Genomic DNA, 21,071 nt, shown 5'->3' with positions numbered 1-21,071 from the left:
TCTTCTTGTTGAATTAATCCCTTTACCATTATGTAATGGCCTTCTTTGTCTCTTCTGATCTTTGTTGGTTTAAAGTCTGTTTTATCAGAGACTAGAATTGCAACCCCTGCCTTTTTTTGTTTTCCATTTGCTTGGTAGATTTTCCTCCATCCCTTTATTTTGAGCCTATGTGTGTCTCTGGACGTGAGATGGGTCTCCTGGATACAGGGTCTTGACTCTTTATCCAATTTGCCAGTCTGTGTCTTTTAATTGGAGCATTTAGCCCATTTACATTTAAGGTTAATATTGTTACGTGTGAATTTGATCCTGACATTATGATGTTAGCTGGTTATTTTGTTCTTTAGTTGATGCAGGTTCTTCCTAGCATCGATGGTCTTTACATTTTGGCATGTTTTTGCAGTGGCTGGTACTGTTGTTCCTTTCCATGTTTAGTGCTTCCTTCAGGAGCTCTTGTAAGGCAGGCCTGGTGGTGACAAAATCTCTCAGCATTTGCTTGTCTCTAAAGGATTTTATTTCTCCTTCACTTATGAAGCTTAGTTTGGCTGGATATGAAATTCTGGGTTGAAAATTCTTTTCTTTAAGAATGTTGAATATTGGCCCCCACTCTCTTCTGGCTTGTAGAGTTTCTGCTGAGAGATCTGCTGTTAGTCTGATGGGCTTCCCTTTGTGGGTAACCCGACCTTTCTCTCTGGCTGCCCTTAACATTTTTTCCTTCATTTCAACTTTGGTGAATCTGACAATTATGTGTCTTGGAGTTGCTCTTCTCGAGGAGTATCTTTGTGGCATTCTCTGTATTTCGTGAATTTGAATGTTGGTCTGCCTTGCTAGATTGGGGAAGTTCTCCTGGATAATATCCTGAAGAGTGTTTTCCAACTTGTTTCCATTCTCCCCATCACTTTTCAGGTACACCAATCAGACGTAGATTTAGTCTTCTCACATAGTCCCATATTTCTTGGAGGCTTTGTTCGTTTCTTTTTATTTTTTCTTTAAACTTCTTGCTTCATTTCATTCATTTGATCTTCCATCACTGATACCCTTTCTTCCAGTTGATTGAATCGGCTACTGAAGCTTGTGCATTCGTCACGTAGTTCTCGTGCCATGGTTTTCAGCTCCATCAAGTCCTTTAAGGACTTCTCTACATTGGTTATTCTAGTTAGCCATTTGTCTAATCTTTTTTCAAGGATTTTAACTTCTTTGCCATGGGTTCGAACTTCCTCCTTTAGCTGGTAGAAGTTTGATCGTCTGAAGCCTTCTCTCAACTCGTCAAAGTCACTCTCCGTCCAATTTTGTTCCATTGCTGGTGAGGAGCTGCATTCCTTTGGAGGAGGAGAGGCACTCTGATTTTTAGAATTTTTGGTTTTTCTGCTCTGTTTTTTCCCCTCTTTGTGATTTTATCTACCTTTGGTCTTTGATGATGGTGACATACAGATGGGGTTTTGGTGTGGATGTCCTTTCTGTTTGTTAGTTTTCCTGCTAACAGTCAGGACCCTCAGCTGCAGGTCTGTTGGAGTTTGCTGGAGGTCCACTCCAGACCCTGTTTGCCTGGGTATCAGCAGCGAAGGCTACAGAACAGCAAATATTGCAGAACGACAAATGTTGCTGCCTGATGGTTCCTCTGAAAGTTTCGTCTCGGGGTATCCGGCCGTGTGAAGTGTTAGTCTGCCCCTACTGGGGGTTGCCTCTCAGTTAGGCTACTTGGGGGTTCGGGACCCACTTTGAGGAGAGGCTGTCCATTCTCAGGTTCTCAGATCTCAAGCTCCATGCTGGGAGAACCACTACTCTCTTCAAAGCTGTCAGACAGGGACGTTTAAGTCTGCAGAGGTTTCTGCTGCCTTTTTTCGGCTATGCCCTGCCCCTAGAGGTGGAGTCTACAGAGGCAGGCAGGCCTCCTTGAGCTGCCGGGAGCTTCCCCCACCACTTTGTTTACCTACTCAAGCCTCAGCAATGGCGGGCGCCCCTCCCCCAGCCTCACTGCTGCCTTGCAGTACAATCTCAGACTGCCTGTGCCAGCAATGAGCGAGGCTCCATGGGCATGGAACCCTCTGAGCCAGGCACGAGATATAATCTCCTGGTATGCCGTTTGCTAAGACCATTGGAAAAGCTCAGTATTAGGGTGGGAGTGACTCGATTTTCCAGGTGCCGTCTGTCACTGTTTTGCTTGGCTAGGAAAGGGAATTCCCTGACCCCTCCCACTTCCTAGGTGAGGCGATGCCTCGCCCTGCTTGGGCTCACACTCAGTGCGCTGCACCCACTGTCCTGCACCCACTGTTGGACATGCCCCAGTGAGATGAACCCGGTACCTCATTTGGAAATGCAGAAATCACCCGTCTTCTGTGTCGCTCACCTTGGGAGCTGTAGACTTGAGCTGTTGCTATTCAGCCATCTTGGAACCCCTCCTACTGGTATTTTGTTATTGTTGAGACCGAGTCTCACTCTGTCGCCCAGGCTGGAGTGTGGTGGCACATCTTGGCTCACTGCAAGCTCCGCTTCGGGGGTTCACACCATTCCTCTGCCTCAGCCTCCCGAGTAGCTGGGACTACAGGCACCCGCCACCACGCCCGGCTGATTTTGTTTTGTATTTTTAGTAGACAGGAGGTTTCACCATGTTAGCCGGGGTGGTCTCGATCTCCTGACCTCGTGATCCGCCCCCCTTGTCCTCCCAATGTGCTGGGATTATAGGCGTGAGCCACTGTGCCCAGCCTTCCTACAGGTTTATATTTAACGTGTGGGGTATCAACTACAGACCACTATCTCTCTCTCCTTTTTTTTTTTTTTTTTTTTTTTTGAGACTGAGTCTCTCTCTGTGGCCCAGACTGCAGTACAGTTGGCCAACTGCAACCTCCGCCTCCTGGTTCAAGCAATTCTCCTGCCTCAGCCTCCCGAGTAGCTGGGATTACAAGTGTGCACCACCATGCCTGGCTAATTTTGTATTTTTAGTAGAGACAGGGTTTCACCATGTTGGCCAGGCTAGTCTCAAACTCCTGACCTCAAGTGATCCTCCTGTCTCAGCCTCCTAAAGTGCTGGGATTACAGACATGAGCCACCGTGGCAGGCTCAGATCATTATTTCTTATGAATATAAATGCAGAATTCTCAACAACATTCTATCAAACCAAATCCAGTAACAAAAATAATTATATTCCATGGCCAAGTGGAATCTATCCCAATAGTGTAAAAGTGGTTTACCAACCAAAAGTCAGTCAGTTTAATATACCATATCAGCAGAATAAAGAACACAAAGCATATGATCCTCCCAATAGATGTAGAAAAACAGTATTTGCCAAAATTCAACTCCTTCATGATAATGCTCAACAAAGTAGGAATGCATGTGAAGTTCTTTTTTTTTTTTTGTTGAGATGGAGTCTTGCTCTGTCGCCCAGGCTGGAGTGCAGAGGCACGATCTCGGCTCACTACAAGCTCCGCCTCCCGAGTTTATGCCATTCTCCTGCCTCAGCCTCCCGAGTAGCTGGGACTACAGGCGCCCGCCACCACGCCCGGCTAATTTTTTGTATTTTTAGTAGAGACAGGGTTTCACCATGTTAGCCAGGATGGTCTCGATCTCCTGACCTCATGATCCGCCCGTCTCGGCCTCCCAAAGTGCTGGGATTACAGGCGTGAGCCACCGTGCCCGGCCGGATATGAACTTCCTAACCTGATAAAGGCATCTGTGGAAAAACCAAGAGCCAACATAATGCTTAATGGTTAAAGACTTTCCCCGTAATATCAGGAGCATGGACAGAATATCCACTTTCCCACTTTATTCAACATTATAGGCAAGAAAAGGACACAAAAGGCCTTCAGGTTGGAAAGGAAGAAGAAAAACTGTTATCTAAAGATGACATCTTATAAATAGAAAGTCCTAAGGAATCTACTCAGAAACTACTCGAACTAATATATAAGTTTAGCAAAATTGCAGTATGTAAGATCAACATACAAAAATCAATTGTATTTCTATACATTTGGAATAAACAATCTGAAAATGAAGTTAAAACCATTTACTTTAGGATCAACAGGAATAAAATATTTGGGAATAAATTTAACAAAAGAAGTACAGAAACGTATACTCTGAAAACTACAAAACATTGTTGAAAGAATGGAAGAAGACCTAAATAAATGGAAAGACATCGCGTGTTCATGGATTGAAGGCAGCTATGCTCACCACTGCATCACCCATGCATTCTCAAGTTCATAGAGTTTGCTGTTCAACTTATAAAGTATACAACCCATAACTGCCCCCTCAAAATAAAATAGATTTTATGATGTCAAGTCAATCCATCCCAAAAGGAGGAAGTAGGACACTTGATAATTGAGGTATGTCTCCTTAGATTTTTGGTTACTTTTTCGTAATCTCCTAGTAAGTGGAAAATAAAGCACTTTGTCCCAAGTAACAATAATTCATAAGTGGTTGTTATTCCTGTTTTATAGATAAAGAACTGAAGCTCAGAGAGACTTAATTTGCTTAAGGAAGGACAGCTGTGGAGCCATTGTCTAGTTTGGGTACATCAATTACAAAGCCCTGTTTCTTTTAACTATGCCATGTTGCATTTGAAACAGGAGTACATTAGATTTTTTAAATAGTAGACTGGCCTCTTAAGTTTCAGAGTGGTTTTGTTCAGAGACCCTGTTTATAATATATTCTAGTATTAAGAATTTGTGTTCAATTGTTAATGCCATAGACATCTATTTTGTGCTTACTGCATGCAGGCACTATGATGAGTAAATAGTGATGAATATATTAATCCTTACTTTAGCAGAGAAAGTAAGTATGCAAATAAACAATTGCAGTATAGCAAGATAACTGCAGTGCTGGAAGTCTTAAATAAGTATAATGGTAACATAGAAGAAAGTAATCAACTCTGCTGGAGTGGCCATAGAAGATGAGATGATTGAATTGGACATTCAAGGCTATGTAGGAGTTTGTCAGTTGATATATGCGTGCTTCTTTCTGTATCGTGACTGACTGTGGAAACCATTTATGCATAAACAAGACTATTGGGTTTTTAAGTAAATAACTAAGGTAGGAAAAAAGTTCATTATTAATTTGCAGGAATCCTGTGTTCCTTTATACTTTTTTAATAATTAGCTTTGTGTTCACATATAATTAAAACTCCTTGGCAAAATACAGAAGCCTGAGAAGGGAAATGGTTTTTGCTGACATGTGGTTTGTAAAATGCATTGCAAAACAACTAGCTATTAGAGTTCTTTAATTCTGTTGTACCTGCTTTTTGGAATTTGAAGTTAAATGGACAAAGTAAAAGAAAAATTTGTGAGTTCATGAAGAATTCCGTTCTTTTATCAAATTGTGGTAAACTCAACAAGTGAATATACTTGGGATATACGCTTTTCAGATTTTTCAGGAGAAAAGCTTTAAATTGCATTTGTGACTTTTCTAGTTGTTAATAGTTTCTCACACACAAATACTGTGTGTTAATGTATCAGTGGTTTCTGATGAAACTAATTTAAAGCTTTTTTGCAACATTTATTTGGCAAAAGTTTATTCTATAGGATTTTGAGCAGTTTCTAATATTAATTTGTATAGTTGTCACCTAAAATAATGAATAATAAATAAGTTCTGAGTTTATGAAGAAATGTCTTACTACAACTATGTGTCAACATAACTATTTTGGTTTTTTAAAAAATTAACCAGCTCCCTTATTTATCTCTTAATGTAGCCTTTTGGTCACATATTTCATTATCCCCCTTGGGATAAACAGAGAAAATTGAAAGGAAAATAGGAATCTTCTACTTTTAGAATCTTTGATTTGACCAAGTTGTAATACTTATACTTTTGGGCTAAATAAAAGGGTATCTATTACCTAATATAAATTTTTGGAAGTGCACGTAGACAATTCTGGAAAATAGGGAATTTGTTTACAGGTGACTGGCAATTATTACAAATGGAAGGATGGGACTTTGTGTTTTGTTTTGGTTTTGGTTATTGCGGTGGCTGATGTTTTGGTACTCCAGAGTAGGTTAAGTATGCATATGTGGTGATGGCAGAGGTTTCTAATATGCTGTATTTGAAAAAAATATTTAAATATATGCAGATTTTAGCAATAGTTTTAATGGCAATACTCTTTGCAAACTCATATGAATATATTTAAGGTAATCGTTTTTTTGTGAAACTGTATTGCTATCTGAATCCAGAAATCTACATGAAACTATATGCTAAATTGTATAAATAGCAGTATTTTAAAATCAGTGCCTTATGATAAAACCAAAGTGATTAAAAGGAAACACTGCTTTTCATTTATGAATACAAGTTTAAGAAAGAAAAATATATTTCATTTTTAGATTATATAAATGGTGGAGAACTTTTTACTCATCTTTCTCAAAGAGAGCGTTTCACAGAGCACGAGGTGCAGATTTATGTTGGAGAGATTGTGCTTGCCCTCGAACATCTCCACAAGGTAAGACACTTGATTTTTCAAGTTTCTTTTTTGAAGTTTGTTAACTAAGGTAATAATGGAGCTAGTTATACCTGATGTAAATGACGAGTTGATGGGTGCAGCACACCAACAAGGCACAAGGATACATATGTAACAAACCTGCACGTTATGCACATGTACCCTACAACTTACAGTATAACAATAATAAATAAATTTAAAAAAAAAAAAATAAAATAATAATAATGGAGCTAGAAGAGCTCATGTTTTTACGTGTTATTGTCTTAGTGGAGATTATGAAAGCACACTTAAAGAACATTATCAATTTTCTCAATTTCATAATTCCGTTTGAAAATAATCTACTTTCCAATTGTACTTGCTATGATGGAGGTTGAAAAGAACTTAAGCAGTTTTTGGCCTTTTTCCTGAAAAATCCTAATGCTTATTTGTTACAAAGTATCATTAAAATAAAAACCTTTAATTATTAAAATAACCAATAAAATGAAACCATCAGTCATAATATGTATTTCTTTCATTGTAATGTACTGCATTGCAGACTCTGCCTGTAAACCTTCAGGGTGTGTCCTGATGAGGTTGGAGAATAAGAGTTATTTCCCACTCTCGCACTCTGGCTTTCTTTTCCATTTGTTTTGTCCCTGACACCGTCCCTTGCTCCCACCCCCTTTCTCCTCCATTGTCCCCAGGCAGGATGAACTCTTACTAAAAAACTTTAAATGGAATTCATGTCTGTGACCCTATTCAAACTGTAACAATCAGTTCAAACTTTAAGAAATGTTATTGCAGATACCATTAATCTTGAGCCAAGAAATTTTGACTCCGTTTTTTGTTTTACTTAATAAGGAAATATTGTAGAAGCAGTCATTATGTAGACCAGGCTTGTGTTTTTCCTCAGAGACAGAAAGTACTCAAGTAATTTTTAAATTAGGACAATTCAGGTACATCATGAAGCCACTCTTCCTCGTCATGTTGTATTCAGGTCCTACACTAGTTTAAGATAGAGATTGAAGTGCTAATTATGGAGCATAGAAAAGAAAGGACAGAATTGAAGGAAAAAGGAAGGATGAAGGATGACATTTCTAAAGGGGCAGGCAGCAAGGTGGAGGTAACAGATGGGTGAGGCTGTGAGAATAAATGATGGTAAGATGTCAGAAAAAAAGAGGTCAGGAAAAGGGCAGATCCAGCCCAGAGCAGAAACAAGACCTGCCAGGTGAAGGGAGATGGTTCAAGGGTAGGAATCTTAGGGAGACTGAATGAAAAATGTATGAGAACAAGGAGGGAAAGAAACCTTTGGCAATAGGGGATTGGGGAGCAGGGCGGTAGTACAATGGAGAGGAAGGGGAACGAGGTGCAGTCAAGTAGGCACTCAAACTGAGGTAGCAGAACAGACACTTGGACTTCTTTTGATAGAATTCTTGATACGGTAACAAGCTTTAAGATGATTTTTGTGGGATATAAGATAAGACATTTTCATACAAGAAACTATTGGACCCAGGAATACGCTGCAAAGAAAGACCTTTGAAATTTATGATTTAGGACAATTAGTTTATAATATAAAAATGATGGTAGAAATCATCATAAATATGAGTAAGAAACGAAATGAATAGCTCCAGTGAGTAAGCTAGAAAGTCCAGTGTAGTGGTGCAATCTCGGTTCACTGAAGCTTCCACCTTCCCAGGCTCAGGTGATCCTCTCATGTCAACCTCCCGAGGAGCTGGGACCACAGGCGTGTGCCACCACACCCAGCTAATTTTTGTATTTTTTATAGAGATGAGGTTTTGCCATGTTGCCTAGGTTGATGTTGAACTAGACTCAAGCAATCTGCCCGCCTCAGACTCCCAAATTGTCGCATTACAGGTGTGAGCCACTGTGCTTGTCCAAAAATCCAGTTTTTAATTTATGTGAAACTTGCTCATTGTCAAACACAGAAGTAATATAACAATGAATATTGGATATAACTGTAATTGATACGGAATGAGAGTAATACAGCAAATGAAATCTCGGTTAATCTTCTCCTAATCTTACTACCCTAAAAAGATACAAATACATATAACGCAAAGCCAGCAATGTTAATCTTGATAAAGCTACTAATATTGGGTTTCACAGGAAGAGGCAAAAATGGATGTTTACTTGCGAGTGATAAGCTGACGCAGATAGTAAATTATTTGTTCCTAAAATATTTTCCAAAGAGGTTGTTTTTAAGGAAAAAGCATCTCCTGGTTGTTAGATGCATATAATGCTCCAAGTCAATGTCTGTTCAATATAAGCTCTAGACATTTTCTTTTCTGTCTTGTAGAACACTGAGACTCTTAGAGGAAAATTGCCTAGTACTTTTGTGTTTTGTTTTGTTGTGTTATGTTGTGTTGTGTTGATACAGGGTCTCACTCCATTGCCCAGGCTGGAGTGCAGTGGCATGATCACAGCTCACCATAGCCTCAACCTACTGGGCTGAGGTGATCCTCCCACCTCAGCCTCCTGAGTAGCTGGGACAACAGGCATGCACCACCACACCTGGCTAATTTTTGTATTTTTTGTAGAGACAGGGTTTTGCCATGCTGCCCAGGCTAGTTTCAAACTCCTGAGCGCAAGTGATCCTCCCATCTTGGCTTCCCAAAGTGCTGGAATTACAGGCATGGGCCACCCGCGCTTGTCCCTTTTTGGTTCCATTTTTTAAAAAATAGAGACGTAGGGCCGGGCGCGGTGGCTCAAGCCTGTAATCCCAGCACTTTGGGAGGCCGAGGCGGGTGGATCACGAGGTCAGGAGATCGAGACTATCCTGGCTAACATGGTGAAACCCCGTCTCTACTAAAAATACAAAAAAAAAAAAAACTAGCCGGGCGTGGTGGCGGGCGCCTGTAGTCTCAGCTACTTGGGAGGCTGAGGCGGGAGAATGGCGTGAACCCGGGAGGTGGAGCTTGCAGTGAGCTGAGATCACGCCACTGCACTCCAGCCTGGGAGCACAGCGAGACTCTGTCTCAAAAAAAAAAAAAAAAAATAGAGACGTAGGGTCTAAACATAGACATAGGGTCTCGCTTGCTGGAATGCTATCATAGGTTGCTGTGGCCTCAAACACCCTGAGCTGAAGTGATCCTGCTGCCTCTGCTTCCCGAGTAGCTCTAGGACTACATGTGTGCCACCACACCCAGGTAATTTTTTTTTTTTTTTTTTTTTTTGAGGCGGAGTTTTGCTCTTGTTGCCCAGACTGAAGTGCAGTGGCACTATCTTGGCTCACTGCAACCTCCGCCTGCCGGGTTCAAGTGATTCTCCTGCCTCAGCCTCCCAAGTAGCTGGGATTACAGGCATGTGCCACCACGTCTGGCTAATTTTGTATTTTTAGTAGGGTCAGGGTTTCTATATGTTGGTCAGGCTGGTCTCGAACTCTCGACCTCAGGTGATCCGTCCACCTTGGCCTCCCAAAATGTTGGGATTACAGGCGGGAGTCACTGCTCCCGACCCAGCTAATTTTAAAAATTTTTTGTAGAGATGGGTCTCACTGTGTTGCCCAGGCTGGTCTTGAACTCCTGGATTTAAGTGACCCTCCTGCCTCAGCCTTCCAAAATACTAGGGTTACAGGCAAGAGCCACTGTGCCTGCCCCTTCGTGTTTTTCTGTATATAATTTTGATTTCCATTTTAAGAGATTATTAAGAACTTTCTCATATTCTTAGCATTGAGGAAAGCAATGTTTCTAAGTTTAGAAACATTTAATTCAGGCTGACATAACTGAAAACATGAAACAGAATTTGTGCAGATCAAGCACCTTTTATATGAGTTTGATAGATTTATTTGTTATATAGCTGAAGTGTTTTGCTATAGAACTTAACAAAGAAGTAAGTTTTATAAATGCAAAGTAAAACAGAGGGATCTATAAATGTTACTTAATTGATTTTCTTTGCTTATTTAGAACTAAAGTTTGAGCCTAGTGCAGTGGCTCACACCTGTAATCCCAGCTACTCTTGAGGCTGAGGTGGGAGGATGGCTTTAACCCAGAAGTTTGAAGTTGCAGTGAGCTAGGACCACGCCACTGCACTCCAGCCTGAGTGACAGAGTGAGACCCTATCTCAAAAAAAAAACAAACAAAAACAAACAAACTAAAGTTTGAGTAAAATTAACCTATAATCTTCAACCTTTATGTTTAAGAGCCTGTTAATCAGCAATTCTTTATGAATTTCCTATTTTATACATTTTCCTATTTTATACATGATGTGCTGCATAAATACCTGATAAATACATAAAAAGTGAATAACAGAGTTGTCTTTATATACCTATATAACAGAATATATAGGTATATAAAGACAAATAGGAAGTACCTAGAAAATATCAGTCATGTATAGGTAAGTACAATGTAAACATAGGTGTTGTAGGATGAAACACAAGGAAATGACCAGGGGATCCGGTTAGTCATGAAATTCTTCTGAAGCCATTAGGAAGTGATGGACAAGAATTGGCTGCAAAGGCACCTGAAGGTCATCTAGAGTGAGAGTGAAATAGGAAGAATAGAGACTTGAAGAAGCGCACTAGTCAAGAGGGAGGCCCTAAAGAAGCTGACCCAACGAGGTAGACCCTGTGCACGAGGAGAACAAAGAAGTAGGTTGGAGACATCGAGGGAACGCAGCAGATAAAAGAATTTCCATTTGTCCTGACCAGTCACCAAGAGCCATCACAGGATCCTGAGGAGGGAAATGCCTTTAAAAAAAGAAAAAAAAGGTAGACAAGAAAGACTGTCTTAATTCATTTTTTGTAAATTATTTTAAAATTTATATTTCTTTCTTTTTGCAGTTGGGGATTATATATCGTGACATTAAGCTTGAGAATATTCTACTTGATTCTAATGGCCATGTAGTGCTGACAGATTTTGGTCTGAGTAAGGAGTTTGTGGCTGATGAAGTGAGTATGATATTTTAATTTGAATTTAGTAATAACAGAATGTAAACAAGGATGAAAACTGTAGAATAAACATTTAGCAGAAAACTTCCATATGAATTCTGAACTTTCGTGCAGATTTGTCCATGAAAAATGTAGAGATTTTTAGTTTAAAATTAATATGGAGCCGTCCTGTTAAAATCGCGGTAAACCATGATGGATATATCAGAATTTCTATTTATTTTTAAAAAAAAAAAAGGCACTATGCATTTAACTTTCCCCATAAAATATATAAAATATGACTGAAAAATTAAATAACTCTTTTGGCCCTTCAGGAGAATTATGGCTTTGATAGTGGCCAATAAAGAATCATAAAGCAAAGTACACACTGTTTACATTGTGATAACGAAGTAGGACATGCTATGAAGGCCCTTTGAATTTGCTTGACAAGAATGACAGATCTACTAGCCCCAATTTTTAAATAATATTGCTGGTTTTTGCTCAACATGAATTAAAATGTGGTGGCTAATGTGCAGATTTTACATTTGGAGGACTTTAATTTTCAGTATTAATTAGAATTTGTTTAATATTTCAAATGCATTTAATGACACTTAAAATTGTACATCTATTAGTTGTAATTAAATACTGTTTATATAATGGTTGTAATATAAGTTACATTTATTTCTGCACTACTAGTTATTCAAGATAACTAAGTAAATTTGAATGTCAATTTCATTTCTATCCAGGAAATTGCTGGTATAGAATATGGAATCATAGTAAAATGTTTGTAGTGAAGGACTTTGTTATTATAAAATACATCATTCTTGGATTCCAAATTAGGTATATCTATTTCTGATTGGTTTTTGGAGTATTGCTTAAGCAATCCTAGGTGAGTGAGATAAGTGCTGAAATTATAAAACTTCCAGGTCCTAATTTTTTAATCACATCTATATTCATTCAGTTTACTTATACAATGAATATTTACTGATCACCTCTACTATGCTGGGTACTGGACAATACAATAATAAGTGAAGTGGAAATGATCTCTACCTTCATGAAGCTGTAGTTATTACAGTAAATTGATCATCTTTGATACAAATATCATAGTTATAAAATAGATGAATTTTGAGGCGTTTACTTCTAAATTTGATTTTTAAAACTTTTTATGCCTTTGTAAAAATTTTAGTGGCGACTTCGGCAAATTGTAGCAGATTAAATCTGTTTACTGTTGCCTCCTTAATACATCCCACACGAATAAAAGGAAAGGGATAAGATAGACATGCACTCAAAAGGGAAAAGAGAAAATAGCAACTACCTTTTAGAAGATGGATGACAGTAACATGGGAAGCCTAAAAGCAGGCTGTCTGTACTTCTGACCCCCTAAAAAGGTTCAAGAATTGGAGGCAGCAGGTATCCCTCGAAGTAGGAATGCAGGTGATGCAGGACCCAGGAGGACTGATTGTAAGTCTATGTAAGAAACAGGTAACCCCCTTGATTCTATCTCTGCCCCTGTTGACATAAGCAGCTGTGCCTTCCTCACCCTAAGGGAAGACCGAAAAGGTCTGTGCATTCAGAGATAATGGGCACAGCTAAGGATGAGGATACCATACAGAAAATGACAGGTATGGTGAAAATGGACACATTGAACTGTGCAAACTCCCTCGGCCGCTTTCTACCACTTCACTCTGAGCACAGTGGCTTCCCAAGCAGGAGTTTGGAGGAGTTTTCTCTGAGAAACCAAGAACAAAAACTCTGTAGATGTCATCAGTTTTGCCACTGAACTGGCCCAGCCAGATCTCTCTGCAGAGAAGCCTAGGGCTTGGCAAGCCCACCCTGTGTCACAGAAGCATGTTTGTGATGATGTCACAATTAAAAAAAATAATTTTGTAACTGTATTTCACTATAATTAATTTCCTCTATAATGCTATCTATTTTTAAATATTATTTTGAGAAGGGGTCCACAGGCTTCAACAGACTGCCCAAGGGGTAAATGTGTAAAACTCCCCCTGCATAGAGAGATTTGATTATCACTTTTATTTGCTCATTCCATTGATATTTGTTGAGGGCTTTCTATGTGCTAGATCAGCAGTCCCCAGCTTTTTTGGCACGAGGGACTGGTTTCTGGGAGACAGTTTTCCCAAAGACCAGGATGGGGGTATGGTTATGGGATGATTCAAGCACATTACATTTATCATTAGATTCTCATAAAGAATGTGCAGCCTAGATCCCTTGCATGCACACTTCACAATAAGGTTGGCACTCCTAGGAGAATCTAATGCCACCACTGATCTGACAGGAGGCAGAGCTCAGGTGGCAATGCTTGTCTGTTGCTCACCTCCTGCTGTGCGCTCTGGTTCCTAACAGGCTGCTGACTGGTACTGGTCCATGGCCTGGGGGCCCATGTGCTAGATGGTAGGCTAGGTTCTGGTAGTATACTCATGAAAAGAATCACTTAATGAATCCTCCGTTTATAGGTATGTGTGGCAGATCATTTGGCAATAGATAGAAACAGACTTTGGCCCTGGGGAACAGCAAAATATTAGGACCCAAAAGTAAACAAACAAACAAAAATCAAAGTTGACCAGAGTTGCTAGGTCTTAATACAGTAATAAGCATTAGTCAGAAATGCTGTGTGACTGAATCAGCCAGGTCACTCTTCACAGGAGAAGAGTTTTCTGCTAGTCGTGTCAGCAACCACCTTTCAAGGGGATGATGGGGATCCAGTCAAATACCATCATCTTTGAGCACTTAGTGGTTTGGGTGCAAAAATGAAATAGTACAGTTCAAGCTGAAGTAGAGGAGTAATTAATAGGTGCCCTTATTTACTGAATACAGCCTCGCTCTAGGTTATGTTAATAGTTTAACATTACTATTAAGCTGTAAGGGCTGCATATCTCTTTGATCCTTAGGCTGCTTGCTTATTCTTTCTCTTAGCCCTAGAGGACATACTATCATGCTCGACTTCAAGTTTAACTCTCAGTGCTCAGGTAGCAATTTTCCTTTGCTGAGTCCTCTGAAACTTGATCATTGTCCTTTGCTCTTCTGATTCCACCCAGCACCTGTTTAGGAAGTTTCTTTATCTAGACCCTTTGTACCTTAAAAATATTCCCATGAAACCATTTCTGTTTTGATTAGCTCACATTCCTTTTTGGTTTCACATATCAGCCCCAACTGATATCAAAATATCATATTTTTTGGTACAAGGTTCTTTCTGCCCCATCCCTACTCTGCCTCCTTGGTTTCCAGGTTAAATGTGTATCTTTATAATATGGTTTGGCTGTGTCCCCACCCAAATCTCATCTTGAATTCCCATATGTTGTGGGAGGGACCTGGTGGGAGGTAATTGAATCATGGGGGCAAGTTTTTCCCATGCTATTCTTGTGGTAGTGATTAAGTCTCACGACACCTGATGGTTTTAAAAATGGAGTTTCCCTGCAACAAGTTCTTTCTCTCTCTTTGCCTGCTGCCATCCATGTAAGACATGACTTGCTCCTTCTTGCCTTCTACCATGATTATGAGACCTCCCCCATCCACATGGAACTGTAAGTCCATTAAACCTCTTTCTTTTATAAATTGCCTAGTCTCGGATATATCTTTATCAGCAGTATGAGAACAGACTAATACAGTAAATTGGTACCATGGGTGGGGTGCTGCTGAAAAGATACCTGAAAATGTGGAAGCGACTTTGGAACTGGGTAACAGGCAGATGTTGGTACAGTTTGGAGGGCTCGGAAGAAGACAGGAAAATGCGGGAAAGTGTGGAACTTCCTAGAGCCTTGTTGAATGGTTTTGACCAAAATACTGATAATGATATGGACAATGAAACAGCCTGAGGTGGTCTCAGATGGAGATGAGGAACTTGTTGGGAAGTGGAATGAAGGTAACTCTTGTAATGTTTTAGCAAAGAGACTGGTGGCATTTTGCCCCTGCCCTAGAGATTTGTGGAACTTTGAACTTGAGAGAGGTGATTTAGGGTATCTAAGCAGCAAAACATTCAAGAGATGACTTGGGTATTCAGTTTTAAAAGGGAAACAGAGCATAAAAGTTTGGAAAATTTGTAGCCTGACAATGCAATAGAAAAGAAAATCTTGTTTTCTGAGGAGAAATTCAAGCCAGCTGCAGAAATTTACGTAAGTAAGAAGGAGCTGGATGTTAATCACCATAACAATGGGGAAAATGGCTCCAGGGCATGCCAGAGACCTTTGCGGCAGCCCCTCCCATCATAGGCCTGGAGGTTTAGGAGGAAAGAATGGTTTTGTGGGCCGGGGACAGGGCCCCTCTGCTGTGTGCAGTCTAGCGACTTGGTGCCATGCTTCCCAGCTGCTACAACCGTGACTAAAAAGAGCCAAGGTACAGCTCAGGCTGTTGCTTCAGAGGATGGAAGCCCCAGGCCTTGGCAGCTTCCATGTGATGGTGAGCCTATGGGTGCACAGAAGTCAAGAATTGAGGTTTGGGAACCTCCACCTAGATTTCAAAGGATATGTGGAAACACCTGGATGCCCAGGCAGAAGTTTGCTGCAGGAATGGAGCCCTCATGGAAAGCCTTTGCTGGGGCAGTGCAAAAGCGAAATGTGAAGTCCGACCCCCCACACAGAGTTCCTACTGGGCCACTGCCTAGTGGAGCTGTGAGAAGAGGGCCACCGTCCTTTAAACCTCAGTGTCAGGCCTCTGAGCCCAAGCTAAGCCATCATATCCCCAGCAACCTGCACGTATACATCCAGATGGCCTGAAGCAACTGAAGATCCACAGAAGTGAAAATAGCTTAACTGATGACATTCCACCATTGTGATTTGTTTCTGCCCCACCCTAACAGATCAGTGTACTTTGTAATTTCCCCTACCCTTAAGAAGGTTCTTTATAATCTCCCCCACCCTTAAGAAGTTTCTTTTTAATTCTCCCCACCCTTGAGAATGTACTTGGTGAGCTTCACCCCCTGCCCCCAAAACATTGCTCTTCACTGCCTATGCCAAAACCTGTGAGAACCAATGATAATCCCACTGCCCTTTGCTGACTCCTTTTTTGGACTCAGCCCACCTGCACCCAGGTGAAATAAATAGCCATGTTGCTCACACAAAGGCTGTTTGGTGATCTCTTCACACGGACACGTGAAACACTCAGAATGGTAGATCCACCGACAGCTTGCCCTGTGCGCCTGGAAAAGCCACAGACACTCAACGCGGTGAAAGCAGCCAGGAGGGGGACTATACCCTGCAAAGCCACAGGGTGGAGCTGCCCAAGGCCATGGGAGCCTACCTCTTGCATCAGCGTGACCTGGATGTGAGATACGGAGTCAAAGAAGATCATTTTGGAGCTTTAAGATTTGACTTCCCTGCTGGATTTTGGACTTGTGTGGGGCCTGTAGCCCCTTTGTTTTGGCCAATTTCTCCCGTTTGGAATGGCTGTATTTAACCAATGCCTGTACTCCTGTTGTATCTAAGAAGTAATAACTTGCTTTTGATTTTAGAGGCTTGTAGGTGGAAGGGACTTGCCTTGTCTCAGATGAGACTTTAGACTATGGACTTTTGAGTTAATGCTGAAATGAGTTAAGACTTTGGGGGACTGATGGGAAGGCATGATAGGTTTTGAAATGTGAGGACATGAGATTTGGGAGGGGCCAGGGGACGAATGATATGGTTTGGCTGTGTCCCCACCCAAATCTCATCTTGAATTCCTGCATGTTGCAGGAGGGACCTGGTGGGAGGTAATTGAATCATGGAGGCACAGTTTTCCCATGCTGTTCTCATGATAGTGAATAAGTCTTACGAGATCTGGCCATTTTAAAAACAGGAGTTTTCTTGCACAAGTTTTCTCTCTCTTTACCTGCTGCCATCCATGTAAGATGTGACTTGCTCCTCCTTTCCTTCCACCATGATTGCAAGACCTCCCCAGCCATGTGGAACTGTGAGTCTGTTAAACCTCTTTGTTTTGTGAATTGCCCAGTCTTGGATATGTCTTTATCAGCAGCATGAGAATGTACTGATACACTCTGTCTGCCTTCTCTTCTCTTTAACCTCTTCCTGTTTGACCATTTCTGTTACTGTTTAAGCATACATAGTCTTTCTGTCTTAAAATTTTAAAAATGGGGAGATGAATGGACTGATAAATAAAAAGGAAAAAATATCTCAGAATACCATATTCCCGTCTAGCTATTGTCTCATTGTTCTCCTTTGTCAGTATTTGTCTTTATTTACTCACATGTCCCTTACTGCCTTATCAATTCCAATTCTGCTTGTACCCCCTTGCCCCCCACCCCACCGCCATCTACTGAGGCTGTTCTTGCCAATGTTACCATTGACGTGCATATTAATACTTTTTAGTTACCTTACTTGACTGCCTGGTAGTATTGAAGTGGAAATCACCTCTCAGCTTGGCTCTGTGACACAACACCCACCTGACTTTCCTTGTCTCTCTCACTGCCTTTTGTAGGCTTTTCCTCTTCTACCTGAGGATTCCCCTCAGCTCAGTCCTAGGTACTCATCCCTTTTTATGCTGTACTCTTCTTACATGCTGCTTATTCCCAGCCTTCTCTTGGCCAACCTTCTCTTCTGGGCTCAAGACCCAAGTATGTGAATGTTGTATCTCCACTTGACTCTTTCACAGGCTCCTCAAACTAAACATTTTCAAAACGGAAGTAATCTTCCACCAAAATCTGCTTCTCTGTCAGTATATCACAATTTTATATTATAAATTCTGGCCTCATTTGGTCTGGGAAATATATTTAATCTTCAGGAATTTGCTTTTTATGTATGTTTGATGTTTCTGCTCATGATATTATACTTATCTCTGTATATATATAAGTAATTCAAAAAATCTTGGAGTACTTACCATTGCCAGGTATTGCACTAGACCCTAGAAATATAATGGTGAACATAACAAATTCCTTAACTTCCTAAGCCTGTATTCTAGAGATATTTGCCAAATATTCATATAATTATTTATGGGTTTTTTGTTTCTGTGTTTTTTTGTTTGTTTGTTTTTTGTTTTTTTTTTAAGATGGGGTCTTGGTCTGTCACCCAGGGTGGCAAGATCTTGACTCACTGCAACCTCTGCCTCCTGGGGTCAAGCCATCCTTCCACCTCAGACTCCCAAGTAGCTGGGACTCCAGGCGCACGCCACTATGCCGAACTAATTTTTGTATTTTTTGTAGAGACTGGGTTTCACCATGTTGCCCAGGTTGGTCTTGAACTGATCTCAAACAATCTGCCTGCCTTGCTTATCCAAAGTGCTGGGATTATAGGCATGAGCCACCATGCCCAGCCCATGTAATTATTTATAGGTAATGGTTTGCAGCCTAAATTACATACAGGTTAAAGTAAATTTATTTTAGAAACTTTAAACATATTTTATGATAATGAAAATTTGCTATTTTTACTGTTCTGTTCTCAACCAGAAAATTTGATCAGGCTCTTGAGATTCTGAAAATAACAAAACATTTCTAAGTGCAGGCTAATATATATCTTCCATAGAATTTTTTTGGTAGTACAGTTTTACAAACATTTGTTGAGTTCTAACTTCAAATCAGAGAATTTGGTAGTTATTGGATATTTGATTTTATTTATTTATTTATTTATTATTATTATTTTTTTTTTTTTGAGATGGAATCTCGCTCTGTCCCCAGGCTGGAGTGCAGTGGCCGGATCTCAGCTCACTGCAAGCTCCGCCTTCCGGGTTTACGCCATTCTCCTGCCTCAGCCTCCCGAGTAGCTGGGACCACAGGCGCCCGCCACCTCGCCCGGCTAGTTTTTTGTATTTTTTTTTTTAGTAGAGACGGGGTTTCACCGTGTTAGCCAGGATAGTCTCGATCTCCTGACCTCGTGATCCGCCCGTCTCGGCCTCCCAAAGTGCTGGGATTACAGGCTTGAGCCACCGCACCCGGCCGGATATTTGATTTTAATGTTGACGATTTTAAATACAGTTAAAAAAAAGTGTTGGTAAAGTGATGATAGCTTCAAAATTATGTCTGTTCATATTTATAAGCAAATAACGTCAGAAAGGACACATTCATGTTTATGCTTAAATATGGTATATGCATTCTGTTTTTATAATTTAACGGTGAGCGTTTGAAAATTTTCAAAACAGATCATTAACATGAATCCCCAGGTAGATAAATACAACCATAAGGTTTAGTTAAGAAAAATAATGTGTTGACCAAACAGTACAGAGTATCTGTACTTAGAGGGAAAAGCCTCTGGATTTACGACTATTTTTCTCTTTCCAGAAGTAGAAAAATCTAACCTTGCTCAATTCAGGTAATGTTATTTATTGATTAATTCTTTGAGCAATGTAAGAGGCATTTTAGTTAGGGGGATATTTTTCTGGTTCTCTATTTCCTAGCTTTGGGACATGAGGCAAGTCACTTAGTCGTTAACCTCTCTGAGTCTTAATTTCATCATCTGTAAAATAATATTTATCATACCTAATTTATAAGATTGTCATACAGACACAATGAATTAACGCTTGTGAAAGTACATTTTAAAGTGTAAAGCTCTATATCCGTTCTATTTGTGAGAAGTACTGTTTACATTTCAGATTACTGTGAGCAAAATTAAAATATACCATTGAGAATTTAAAATTATTCTCTTTATTTTCTTACATGCAAGAAAGTTTTAAATTATATCTTTCTCTAATAAATGCCTAGCTAATCATGCCACTTTCAAGTTTCTGCTCTTTTAATGTATGTATCTCAAGATGTGTGGGTAAGGGTCGGGTTCCATAAAGAGCATGTTTGCATTGAGAATCAGATAACCTAACCCTAAACCAGCTTTTTAGTTACCTCTGTCTCCCTTCCTGATTGATTTGTATTGACATGTAGTCATGGTTTTTTTAATTTGCATGTGTCCTGAAAATCTATTTGGTCTCTGATAATAAGCCCTATCAGTCATTTGCCAAAATCAGTGACTCTAAGATAATTTAGTTATTTCAAGGTAAACATTGAGCTGGAGGTGTTGGGAAGATAGGAAACCTAGAAACCAAAGTGTTACCCTGTTGCCCCAGTTCTTCCTCTCCTAAAACACTGTTACACAATATTCAGATTCTAACACATTAGCTTGAGCCATTCATTAGTGAGATTTTTTTTTCCCCCAGATATCTGAGCGGACCTTTGATTCCCCTCCAAAGGATTGGGGGTAAACAGGGATTGCCTGCCAACTGTCTGCTTCGCAGATCCCTTTATAATTATTCTTATGGCAGAAATTTTTGACTGTAGTAGTTTATTCATAATATGATTTTTTTAAAGGTAGATTCAATGTGAGTAACAACACAGAATAACAGGGACAACTTTTGAAATGAGATTATTTTCACAGAAACTTCCAAGTATTATATATTCCATTTGTTCAAATAATGTTAAATATGTATTTTTAAATTTACGTGATGACTATATTTAGCAGTCACAGTTTATTTTTATCTATTTTCTAAGGAAGAATTAAAATTATTCAAAACTATGCTGAATGTCAGGGACTTTAAAGCCCATAAGGGAATTTAGCAAAAGATATCCTAGAATAATAAGAATGTGCAGGCCGGGCGCGGTGGCTCAAGCCTGTAATCCCAGCACTTTGGGAGGCCGAGACGGGCGGATCACGAGGTCAGGAGATCGAGACCATCCTGGCTAACACGGTGAAACCCCGTCTCTATTAAGAAATACAAAAAACTAGCCGGGCGAGGTGGCGGGCGCCTGTAGTCCCAGCTACTCGGGAGGCTGAGGCCGGAGAATGGCGTGAACCCGGGAGGCGGAGCTTGCAGTGAGCTGAGATCCCGCCACTGCACTCCAGCCTGGGCGACAGAGCGAGACTCCGTCTCAAAAAAAAAAAA

General features: G+C 40.3%; 1 protein-coding gene across 11 annotated transcripts in view; it reads left to right on the top strand.

Moving 5' to 3' along the window:
* The window catches only part of RPS6KA5 (ribosomal protein S6 kinase A5), a 202,467-nt gene that overhangs the window by 116,293 nt on the left and 65,103 nt on the right, over positions 1–21,071 (top strand). For 10 of the 11 annotated variants that reach the window (XM_025391176.1, XM_025391179.1, XM_025391175.1 and 7 more), the window contains 2 exons: positions 6,294–6,409; positions 11,181–11,288. In XM_025391176.1, the coding sequence (XP_025246961.1) occupies positions 6,294–6,409; positions 11,181–11,288 (224 nt within the window). The remainder of the gene's footprint in view (positions 1–6,293; positions 6,410–11,180; positions 11,289–21,071) is intronic. The other variant, XM_025391178.1, reaches the window with a different exon arrangement.

The sequence above is a fragment of the Theropithecus gelada genome, chromosome 7b (assembly GCF_003255815.1).
Source record: "Theropithecus gelada isolate Dixy chromosome 7b, Tgel_1.0, whole genome shotgun sequence".
Lineage (NCBI taxonomy): Eukaryota > Metazoa > Chordata > Mammalia > Primates > Cercopithecidae > Theropithecus > Theropithecus gelada.
The sequence above is the reverse complement of the archived record's forward strand: the minus strand, read 5'-3'. Positions and strand labels throughout refer to the sequence as shown.